General features: G+C 49.4%; 1 protein-coding gene across 3 annotated transcripts in view; it reads right to left on the bottom strand.

The window, feature by feature from the left end:
* The window catches only part of PAFAH1B2 (platelet activating factor acetylhydrolase 1b catalytic subunit 2), a 41376-nt gene that overhangs the window by 8426 nt on the left and 20686 nt on the right, over positions 1 to 12264 (bottom strand). For all 3 annotated transcript variants that reach the window (XR_005452962.1, XM_038754087.1, XM_038754088.1), the window contains exons 2-3: positions 4696 to 4783; positions 1360 to 1449 (exon numbers count right to left, since the gene is read on the bottom strand). Coding sequence is in view for 2 of the 3 variants with exons in the window: in XM_038754087.1 (XP_038610015.1) it covers positions 1360 to 1449; positions 4696 to 4776 (171 nt within the window). In the remaining variant the exon portion in view is untranslated. The remainder of the gene's footprint in view (positions 1 to 1359; positions 1450 to 4695; positions 4784 to 12264) is intronic.

Genomic DNA, 12264 nt, shown 5'->3' with positions numbered 1-12264 from the left:
GTAACCCTCCAGTGTTTCGAACAGTGCTTTGCACATAGTATGCATTTAATAAATGCCATTATTATTATTATTATACAAAGTAAGCGCTTAACAAAAACAATAATAATTATTATAATGGGGGACCTGGTTATCTTGTATTCATTTATTCAATTGTATTTATTGAGTGCTTACTGTGTGCAGAGCACTGTACTAAGCGCTTGGGAAGTACAAGTTGGATCTTCTAGACTGTGAGCCCACTGTTGGGTAGGGCCCGTCTCTATATGTTGCCAACTTGTACTTCCGAAGCGCTTAGTACAGTGCTCTGCACACAGTAAGTGCTCAATAAATACGATTGAATGAATGAATGATCTACCCCAGTGCTTAATGCACAATAAGCGCTTAACAAAAACAATAATAAAAATAATAATGTGGGACCTATGTACCTTGTATCTATCTACCCCAGCACTCAGTACAGTGCTTGGCACATAGTGTTTAACAAAACCACAAATTATTATTATTCTCTGTGCCTCAGTTACCTCATCTGTAAAATGGGGATTAAGACTGTGAGCCTCACGTGGGACACCTCATCATCATCATCATCAATCGTATTTATTGAGCGCTTACTATGTGCAGAGCACTGTACTAAGCGCTTGGGAAGTACAAATTGGCAACATATAGAGACAGTCCCTACCCAACAGTGGGCTCACAGTCTAAAAGGGGGAGACGGAGAACAAAACCAAACATACTAACAAAATAAAATAAATAGAATAGATATGTACAAATAAAATAGAGTAATATGTACAAACATATATACATATATACAGGTGCTGTGGGGAAGGGAAGGAGGTAAGATGGGGGGATGGAGAGGGGGATGAGGGGGAGAGGAAGGAAGGGGCTCAGTCTGGGAAGGCCTCCTGGAGGAGGTGAGCTCTCAGCAGGGCCTTGAAGGGAGGAAGAGAGCTAATCACCTGATCACCTTGTAACCTCCCCAGCGCTTAGAACAGTGCTTTGCACATAGTAAGCGCTTAATAAATGTCAATATTATTATTATTATTATAATTGCTATCGCATGACACCGTATTAAGCACTCAGGAGAGTATCCCTCAAGAGCCCCAGCCCTTCCGTTGACCCCGCCGAAGTGGAGTGGTGAGATCCAGAGTGCGATCCGGAGGCAGGAGGGAGATACCCTCCATTCGTGTGGCTGACCGTCCCCCTCCGCCCCGCCGATCGAGGCACTGGCGACACCCCACGACACCGGTCTGACTCCCGTTCCAGGCGGGAGCCTCTCCGACAGCAGGGGGGCGAGGAGACCTGTGGGGGATGTAAGGGACGCCCCTCCCGCCTCCGCCCGGCCGCCCCCGTCCAGCCCCACGGCCTCACCTCGTTCTGCTGGAGCAGCTGCACCATGGAGTCCCCCACAAAGAGGACGTCGGGCTCTTTGTCTTTGCAGTCCAGGACAAATCTATTGTGCTGGGTGGAGGATGGACACAGGAGGCAAGAGACGAGAGAGAGGAGAAAGGAGGGTGAGGATGAACCTCTCAACTGACATTCTGCAGCCAAGCTAGCCAGCCTTCCCTCCGCTCTTCCCTTCCGGGGCCGGGTGGCCTGGTGGCAGGACTGGGAGTCTGGTCCCGGCTCTGCCACCTGCCTGCTGCGTGGCCCCCGAGAAGTCACTCATCCTCCCTGTGCCTCAGTTTTCTCTTCTGCACGATGGGGGTAACGTAGGCCGGGAGCCCCTTGGGGGGGGACCGTGTCTGATCCGATAAGCGGGTGTCCACCCCGATGCTTAGGACGTAGTAAATGCTTAATAAAAAATAATTATGGTACTTGCTAAGCGCTTACCATGTGCCAAGCACTGTTCTAAGCACTGGGGTAGATATAAGTTAATCGGGTTGGACACAGTCCCTGTTTCACCGTCTTAAATCCCATTGTACAGATGAGGGAACTGAGGCTCAGGGAAGTCAAGTGACTCGTCCAAGGTCACAGAGCAGACATGTGGCGGAGTTGGGATTAGAACCCAAGCCCATGCTCTATCCACTAGGCCACGCTGAACCCAGAAGATGGGCAGCAGAGAGGGGATGGTCTTACCCTGAGACCCGCAGCCACAGGAAGCAGTGGGATCTAGTGGAAAGAGCCCGGAGCAGGGAGTCAGAGGACCCAGGTTCTAATCCTGGCTCCGACTTGTCTGCCGTGCAACTTTGGGCAAGTCACTTACCTTCTCTGTACCTCAGTTACCTAATCTGTAGATTGGGGATTAAGCCTAAATCCCACGTGGGACAGGGAACTGGGTCCTACCTGATTAGCTTGTATCTACCCCAGCGCTTAGTACAGTACCTGGCACATAGTAAGTGCTTAACAAATACCATTAAAAAAACGTCAGTCGATTGTATTTATTGACCACTTTCTTGTGTGCACAGCGCTGGTCTAAGAGCTTGGGAGAGTACAACACATCAATTAAGGCATTCCCTGCCCAAAATGAGCTTACAGTCTAAAGTAAGTGGCCCCTTTGCCTGGGGGAGCAGGGAAAGCAAGTGGGGTGTCAGAGGGCTGCTAGGGAATGGCCCACTCCTGAATCTTCAGCTCATACCGGCCTCGTTTAAGAGGGGGAGGGAGGGTCCTGGCCAAAACCAGGTGTGAGACCCTCAATCAATCAATCAATCGTATTTATTGAGTGCTTACTGTGTGCAGAGCACTGTACTAAGCGCTTGGGAAGTACAAGTTGGCAACATAGAGAGACAGTCCCTACCCAACAGTGGGCTCACAGTCTAAAAGGGGGAGACAGAGAACAAAACCAAACGTACTAACAAAATAAAATAAATAGAATAGATATGTACAAGTAAAATAAATAGAGCAATAAACATGTACAAACATATATATATATATATATGTATATATGTATATATATATACACAGGTGCTGTGGGGAAGGGAAGAGCTGTTCTCACTTGGTCTAATCCAGGCCCCACCTCCAACAAAACCAAGACCAAATAACCACCCTCCTCCCGGCTTCAAGGGACGAGAAGTCTGGTCAAGCGCTTAGTACAGTGCTCTGCACATAGTAAGCGCTCAATAAATACGATTGATGATGATGATGACCCCAGGGTTCTGGACGGGTTGGGAGACGCGACAGGTAGAAGCTCCCCCAAAGCTCCCTCTCGACCGTCCGCTAATTCTATTGCGCTCCCTGAGCGCATTGTACAGTGCTCTGCACAAAGCAAGCGTTCGATCATTACTATTAATTGAATGATGAGTCCACGCCGGGGGCAGGGCTCCAACCTTCTGAAATGGCAGGAAGAATGGAAGGTCCGGTTTGGGCTGGGGGTGGGATGACCGTGCCTAGCTTTGGGGTGGGGCTGCCAGGGCAAGGGCCGGGCTTCCCCGGGCCCCCTCCCCACAGGCCAGAGCGCCGAGCTGAGACTTTGGGCTCTCCTAGCCTGGTGGGCTGTGAGGGCAGGTGTCCAACCAGAGCTGGACAGGAGAGGGAAGGGGCCCGACTTTCAATCAGCCCTTGGGGGGTGGGGTGGGGGAGACCCTCTGCAGTTGGCCTAGAGGAGAGAGCACGGGCCTGGGAATCGGACGGTCATGGGTTCCAATTCCGGCTCCACCACTTATCAATTTCTCTGTGCCTCAGTTCCCTCATCTGGAACACGGGGGTTAAGACGGTGAGGCCTACGTGGGACAGGGACTGTGTCCAACTCGACTATCTCGTATCTACCCCAGCGCTCAGAACAGTGCCTGGCACATAGTAAGTGCTTGACAGATACCACAGTTATTACTAAGTATTAACTCGCTCATTAGCGGCATTTCCGTCTCATTCATTCAATCGCATTTATTGAGCGCTTACTGTGTGCAGAGCACTGGACTAAGCGCTTGGCAAGTACAAGTTGGCAACATATAGAGACGGTCCCTACCCAACAGTGGGCTCACAGTCTAGAAGGGGGAGACAGACAACAAAACAAAGCATATTAACAGAATAAAATAAATAGAATAAATATGTACAAGTAAAATAAATCAATAAATAGAGTAATAAATACGTACAAACATATATACAGGTCCTGTGGGGAAGGGAAGGAGGTAAGGCGGGGGGGATGGAGGGGGGGGTCTCCTCTAAGGCGGGTGGGCAGTGACGTTCCCCTGCAGCCCACCACCTCCTCATAAATGATCCGTCTCCCCCTCTAGACCGTAAGATTGTTGTGGGCAGGGAATGTGTCTGTTGTAGTCATACGTTGGACTCTCCCAAGTTCTTAGTCCAGTGCTCTGCACACAGTAGGAGCTCAATAATTACGACTGCCAGACTGCAGCGGGGACCATCTGGGGTCAACATTCAACGTGACACCGCCCGCTGCCTCCGCCGTCACTGCCCCGTGGCTCTGCTGCTACCCGCACCTCGTTGCCATCATGGGGCCAAGGCCCCCGGGCGAGAAGGTCCGTTCCCGGCCTAGTGGAAAGAGAACAGGCCTGGGAGTCGGAGGACCTGGGTTCAAATCCCACCTCTGACTCTTGCCTGTTGTGTGACCTTGGGCACATCATTCTGTGGCTCAGTTCCCTCACCTGTAAAATGGGGATTCAATTCTGTTCTCCCTCCTCCTTAGGCTGTCAGCCCTCTGTGGGACCTGATGATCTTGTATCTACCCCAAGGCTTAGAGCAGTGCTTGGCACATCGTAAGCGCTTAACAGATACCCCAATTACCATTATTATTATTATTGTTGCTGTTACCTGAGACATCCATCTGTCATCTCCTTGGATATCTTCCGCCACGTGAGGGATGGCTGCGGGGTTGGCGTCTCCCTGGCTCATTCTCCACCTGAGGGAAGATGGTCACATTCACTTTCTGTGGAATCTCCAACGGTATCCGGCCTCCAGCTGCCCTGAGGGTGGGCATCCATCGCATCGTGACTCCTCCCCACTTTGCCCCTCTCCCCAGCGAGCCCCCCGGGATGACGGCATCTGACCCCAGGATCTCGTCTCTACCCCAGCGCTTAGGATGGAACTTGTCACGTAATACAAATAATAAGAATTATGGTATCTGTTAAGCGCTTACTTTGTGCCAGGCACTGTACTAAGCTCTGGGGTGGATACAGGCAATTGGGTGAGATACAGTCCCTGTCCCTTGTGGGGCTCCCAGTCTCAATTCCCATTTTACAGAGAATCAATCAATCAATCAATCAATCAATCAATCGTATTTATTGAGAGCTTCCTGTGTGCAGAGCACTGTACTAAGCGCTTGGGAAGTACAAGTTGGCAACATATAGAGACAGTCCCTACTCAACAGTGGGCTCACAGTCTAGAAGGGGGAGACGGAGAACAAAACGAAGTACATTAATGAAATAGAATAGATATGTACAATAAATAAAAATAAAATAAATACATAAACATGTATAGAATAGATACGTACAAGTAGAATAGAGTAATAAATATGTACAAACATATATACATATATACAGAGAAGCAGCGTGGCTCAGTGGAAAGAGCCTGGGCTTTGGAGTCAGAGGTCATGGGTTCAAACCCCGGCTCTGCCAATTGTCAGCTGTGTGACTTTGGGCAAGTCACTTAACTTCTCTGGGCCTCAGTGACCTCATCTGTAAAATAGGGATTAAGACCGTGAGCCCCCGAGGGACACCCTGATCACCTTGTAACCTCCCCAGCGCTTAGAACAGTGCTTTGCACATAGTAAGCGCTTGATAAATGCCATTATCATTATTATTACAGAGGAGGTAACGGAAGCATAGTGAAGTGACTGGCCCAAGGTCACAAAGTAGATAGGTGGCGGAGCCGTGGTTAGAAGCCTTGACCTCTTGACTTCCAGGCAAGGCTCTATCCACTGCAAATACTGCAGTTATTTGTTCTCTCAGTACACAGCGTGGGCATTCCATCTTACCCAAGGTCAAGGACCGTGTGGTAAATGTGTCTGTTTATCATTATATTGTACTCTCCCAATTGCTTAGTACAGTGCTCTGCACACAATAAGCGCTCAGTAAATACGACTGAATGAATGAATGAACAAAGTGTGACCGCCCCCCTCCTCTTTCCTGGTGGTGCCAGCAGAGTTGCGGTGCGGGGCGGGGGGGAATGTGTGTGACCAAAGCAGGCTGTCTCCTGGCCTAGTGGATAGAGCCTGGGGAGGTGACCCATTTTGCAGATGAGGTAACTGAGGCCCAGAGGAGCTGGGTGACTTGCCCAGAGTCACACGGATGACAAGTGGCGGAGCCTGGATTTGAACCCATGACCTCTGACTCCAAAGCCTGGGCTCTTTCCACTGAGCCACGCTGCTTCTCTATGTCTTTTGTCACCTCCAGGGGTGGACCTGGTGGAGGATGTAGATGATGATGATGATGACATGAGGCCTTCCCAGACTGAGCCCCCTCTTCCTCCCTCTCCCCCTCCTCCCTCTCCCCATCCCTCCCGCCTCACCTCCTTCCCCTCCCCACAGCACCTGTATATATGTTTGTACATATTTATTACTCTCTTTTACTTGTACATATTTATTCTCTTTATTTTATTTTGTTAATAGGTTGTCTGTCTCCCCCTTCTAGACTGTGAGCCCGCTGTTGGGTAGGGACCGTCTCTAGATGTGGCCAACTTGTACTTCCCAAGCACTTAGTCCAGTGCTCTGCACACAGTAAGCGCTCAATAAATACGACTGAATGAATGAATGAATGTGGGTGTCTGTTCCATTTCCCCATCTGACTCCGGGCAGGGACTCTGTCTTGGCTTTCCTCTAGACTATAAGCTCTTTGTGGGCAGGGAACATGTCTACCAACTCTGTTTTATTGTACCCTCCCAAGCGCTAGGTACCGCCGCGGTCTCTCCGCCCACAATAGGGCCTCGATAAATACGATCGATCGATTCTGCCGTCCCCCGTCCCGGGGGCCAGAATGGGGCTCTGTAGTAGAAGGCTGGTTGCTGCAGTTCTGCCTACTGGATTTAAAATCTACACTTCGCTCCCGGCCTTGCCTAGAAATGTGAAGGTCTGCCTTGAAAGTGGGTTCGTTCTGAGTGGCACAGATATTTAAGGCTGCTGGCTTTGCTCCGAGAAATCGCTCTGTCCCCGTATTGGATTTTTCACGTTCACCTGATAGCCTAAGTGCCCGGTGACTCGGGGGGGTTGGCCACTCAGAGGTCAACGGGACGCGGACGATGACGGATGCTGTCGCCGCCGGGGTCCCCGACGCCTCGGAATTGGCTTCGCTGGATGGGAAGGGACCAAAGGAGGTTGCCCTCGGGGCCGGCCACTCATTCATTCATTCAATCGCATTTATTGAGCGTTTACTGCGTGCAGAGCACTGTACTAAGCGCTTGGGAAGTACAAGTCGGCAACAAATAGAGACGGTCCCTACCCAACAGTGGGCTCACAGTCTGGAAGGGGGAGACAGACAACCAAACCAAACATATTAACAAAACAAATCAATACGATTGAATGAATGAGTGGAAGTCCAAGTTGGCAACATCTAGAGACGGTCCCTATCAATCAATCGATCAATCGTATTTATTGAGCGCTTACTATGTGCAGAGCACTGTACTAAGCGCTTGGGAAGTACAAATTGGCTACCCAATGGCGGGCTCACATTCATTCATTCATTTAATCGTATTTATTGAGCGCTTACTGTGTGCAGAGCACTGGACTAAGCGCTTGAGAAGTACAAGTTGGCAACATCTCGAGGCGGTCCCTCCCCAACAACGGGTTCACAGTCTAGAAGGGGGAGATGGGCAACTAAACAAAACATGGAGACGGGTCAAAATCGTCAGAACAAATAGAGCTATATTCATTCATTCATTCAATCGTATTTATTGAGCGCTTACTGTGTGCAGAGCACTGTACTAAGCGCTTGGGAAGTCCAACTTGGAAACATATAGAGACGGTCCCTACCCAACAGCGGGCTCACATTCATTCATTCATTGTCGTATTTATTGAGTGCTTACAGTGTGCAGAGCACTGTACTAAGCACTTGGGAAGTCCAAGTTGGCAACATCAGGGCCCTGAGGGCCCCCAGGGGACCTGGCGCTTACCGATCGCTCACCTTGCCCCCCGACGCCGGACCACCGGAGTCCGATCCACCCAATCGGGACGGCAGACTCGGTACGGTGCCGTGCACATAGTAAGCGCTCAATAAATACTATTGATTAAGAAGCTGACAGGGTAGAGTAGCCCCGCATTCGCAGCTCCCTTCTGCATCATTTAGACCCTTGAGTCTGTGATCTTTGGGCATTCGATATCCACCCCTCCCTCAACCCCCTTATTGGCACTTACGTACCGATCTATAAATGATATATGACAAGTTACTCATATTAATGTCTGTCTCCCTCTCTAGACTGTAAGTTTGTTGTGGGCAAGAAACACGTCTGCCAACTCTGCTGAACTGTTCTCCCTCAAGCGCGTAGTACAATGCTCTGCACACAGTATATACCATTGGTGACAATACCCCTTAAGCACTTTGATAAGAGAGGTACCTATCTGTAATTTATTTATTTATATTAATTTCTGTCACACTCTAGACTGTAAGCTCGTGGGCAGGGAATGTGTCTGTTGTTACAGTATACTTTCCCAAGCACTCAGTAGTGTGCTTTGCACACAGTAAGCACTCAATAAATACATTTGAATGAATGATTGATACTCACTCCACCCGCAGCCCCCTAGCACTTATGTCGACAGTCTTATTGTCTGCCTATTCCTCTATCTGTAATTCATTTTTCTGTCATCTTCTTGACTAGACCGTAACCTTCTTGAGGGCATGAAATGCGTCTACCAACTCTATTGTACTGTACTCCCCTATTGGCTTAGTTCAGTACACTGCACACAGTAAGCATGCAATCAATATCACCGATTGATTTGAGCTTCATCCTTCAAAACCACCGAGGCGGTCCACTTCTTGTCTCTCACGCTGACCATTGTTTAAATGGTATTTGTTAAGCGCTTACTACACGTCGTCGAGCCCGGCTCTAAGCGCTGGGATAGATACAAGTTTATCTGGTCGGACCCTGTCGCTCTCCCTCCCTCGTGGGGCTCACAGGCTATGTTGGAGGGAGGAAGAATTGAACCCCCATTTTACAGATAAGGTAGCTGAGGCCCAGAGATGTTAAGTGATTTTTTCAAGGTCAACCAGGAGACAAGTGAGGAGACAGGTCTAGAAACTGGGTCCTCTGATTCCCAGGGCCGTGCTCTTTCCACCAGGCCATGCTGCTTCTTCTCCTGCCACTGTTCCTCTGTGCCATCAATGTGCCATCAACCACCAGAAGCACTGGTGCCGATATGCCAACAAATGCCCTGTGCCAGCTCTGACCAAAATCAGGCTGGGGGTGTGGCTAGTGGAAATAATAATAATAATACTAATAATAATAGTGGCATTTAGTAAGCGCTTACTATGAGCAAAGCACTGTTCTAAGCACTGGAAGAGCCCGGGCCTGGGAATCAGAGGACCCGCGTTCTAATCTTGGCTCCACCACTTGTCTGCTGGGGGACTTTGGGCAAATCATTTCACTTCTCTGTGCCTCAGTTCCCTCATCTGCAAAACGGGGATTCAATTCCCGTTCACCCTCCTACTTAGACTGTGAGCCCCACATGGGACCTGTTTATCTTGTATCTACCCCAGTGCTTAGTACAGTACGTGACACATAGTAAGTGTGTAGCACCACAATTATTATTACTACTACTAATAATAATCATCATAATTACTATTATTAATATTATTATTAAATGGCTACATAAAATGAAACTGATCACACAACGCTCAGCCTCACTGCCGTCCTCTAGCACGTAAGCTCATTTTGGGCAGGGAATGTGTTTGCTAATTCTGTTGTGTTGTACTCTCCCAAGCACTTAGTACAATGCTCTGCACATAGTAAGCGCTCAATAAATACTACTGATTGATCGAATGAAGGGCATGGAGGACAGTCGCTGCCATCACTGGCACTAGAGAAGCAGCGTGGCTCAGTGGAACGAGCACGGGCTTTGGATTCAGAGGTCAAGGGTTCAAATCCCGGCTCCGCCACTTGTCAGCCATGTGACTTTGGGCAAGTCATTTAACTTCTCTGTGCCTCAGTTACCTCATCTGTAAAATGGGAATTAACTGTGAGCCCCACGTGGGACAACCTGATCACCTTGTATCCTCCACAGCGCTTAGAACAGTGCTTTGCACATAGTAAGCGCTTAATAAATGCCATTGCTATTATTATTATCACTGCTTTGATTGTGGGGAAGATCTTTGAGCTTTGGGGAAGCAGCGTGGCTCAGTGGAAAGAGCACGGGCTTTGGAGTCAGAGGTCATCGGTTCAAATCCCGGCTCCGCCACTTAGCTGTGTGACTTTGGGCAAGTCACTTAACTTCTCTGGGCCTCAGTTCCCTTATCTGTAAAATGGGGATTAAGACTGTGAGCCCCACGCGGGACAGCCCGATCACCTTGTAAACTCCCCAGTGCTTAGAACAGTGCTTTCCACATAGTAAGCACTTAACAAATGCCATCATCATCATCTTGACAACAACAGTTGCAATAATGGCATTAGCGCCTGTGTGCTAAACACTGATGAAAAAATACCTGGCTGAGAATCAGACCCAGTCTCTGGTTCCCGAGATGCTTGGTCTGAGAACGAGGGGAGTCAGTTGGTCAAATGTGTATACTGAGCACTTACTGTGTGCAGAGCACTGTACTAAGCACTTGGGAGAGTATAACAGAGCAATAAACAGACACAGTCCCTGCCCACGATGAGCTGAGAGTCTAGCAGGGGAGACAGACAATATAAATAAATACATGACAGATGTGTACATAAGTGCTGTGGGACTGGGATGGGGGATGAATGGAGGGAGCAAGTCAGGGTGATGCGGAAGGGAGTGGGAGAAGAGGAAAAGAGGGATTAGGGAAGACTTCTTGGAGGAGATGTGGCTTCAATATGGCTTTGAAACGGGGGAGAGTCATTGTCTGTTGGCTATGAGGAGGGAGGGCGTTCCAGGCTAGAGGCGGGAAGTGGGCGAGGGGCCGGCGGAGAGACAGAAGAGATAGAGGTCAGTGAGTAGATTGGCATTAGGGGAGCGAAGGGTGTGGGCTGAGCTGGAGTAAGACAGTAGCAAGGTGAGGTAGGAGGGGGCAAGGTGGGATTGGCGACAGATGGGTATGGGTGGATCGAACCATCGAAACCCCAGATGACGGCACAGACGAACAATAATAATAATAATGCCATTTATTAAGTGCTTACTATGTGCAAAGCACTGTTCTAAGCGTTGGGGAGGTTACAAGGTGATCAGGTTGTCCCACGGGGGGCTCACAGTCTTCACCCCCATTTTACAGATGAGGAAACTGAGGCCCAGAGAAGCCAAGTGACTTGCCCAAAGTCACACAGCCGACAATTGGCGGAGCTGGGATCTGAACCCATGACCTCTCACTCCAAAGCCTGGGCTCTTTCCACTGAGCCATGTTCCTTTCCAGACGGATATGACGGGAACTACGTGAGCGGTTGAGTGTCGGGGGGAGGGGAGCAGGGGAGCAGACCCTCAGGCCCCTCACGGTTCAGCGGTTCTGTCCGAGGGTCCCCGCAGCGGCTATGCAGAGAGGATTAATAATAATAATAATGATGGTATTTGCTAGGCGCTTACTACATGCCAAGCACTGTTCTAAGTGCTGGGGCAGATACAAGGTCATCAGGTTGCCCCACGTGGGGCTCACAGCCTTGATCCCCATTTTACAGATGAGGGAACTGAGGCCCAGAGAAGTTAAGCGGCTTGCCCAGGGTCACACAGCAGACAAGTGGCGGGGCCAGGATTAGAACCACCTCCTCTGACTTCCAAGTCCGCGCTCTTTCCACTAAGCCATGCTGCTTCTCTTCTCAAGAGAAGCCCCTTGTGGGCTGGTAGAACCCTGAACCTACCCGCCAGGCTTTTGGGTGATGAGAAGGAAATATGACCAGCCTTCCTCCCTTCAAGGCCCTGCTGAGAGCTCACCTCCTCCATGAGGCCTTCCCAGACTGAGCCCCTTCCTTCCTCTCCCCCTCGTCCCCCTCTCCATCCCCCTCATCTTACCTCCTTCCCTTCCCCACAGCACCTGTATATATGTTTGTACATATTTATTACTCTATTTATTTATTTATTTATTTTACTTGTACATATCTATTCTATTTATTTTATTTTGTTAGTATGTTTGGTTTTGTTCTCTGTCTCCCCCTTTTAGACTGAGAGCCCACTGTTGGGTAGGGACTGTCTGTATATGTTGCCAATTTGTACTTCCCAAGCGCTTAGTACAGTGCTCTGCACATAGTAAGCGCTCAATAAATATGATTGATGATGATAATGATGATGATGAC

This window comes from Tachyglossus aculeatus, chromosome 11 (genome assembly GCF_015852505.1).
Source record: "Tachyglossus aculeatus isolate mTacAcu1 chromosome 11, mTacAcu1.pri, whole genome shotgun sequence".
Lineage (NCBI taxonomy): Eukaryota > Metazoa > Chordata > Mammalia > Monotremata > Tachyglossidae > Tachyglossus > Tachyglossus aculeatus.
This window is presented reverse-complemented; position numbering and strand designations above follow the sequence as displayed.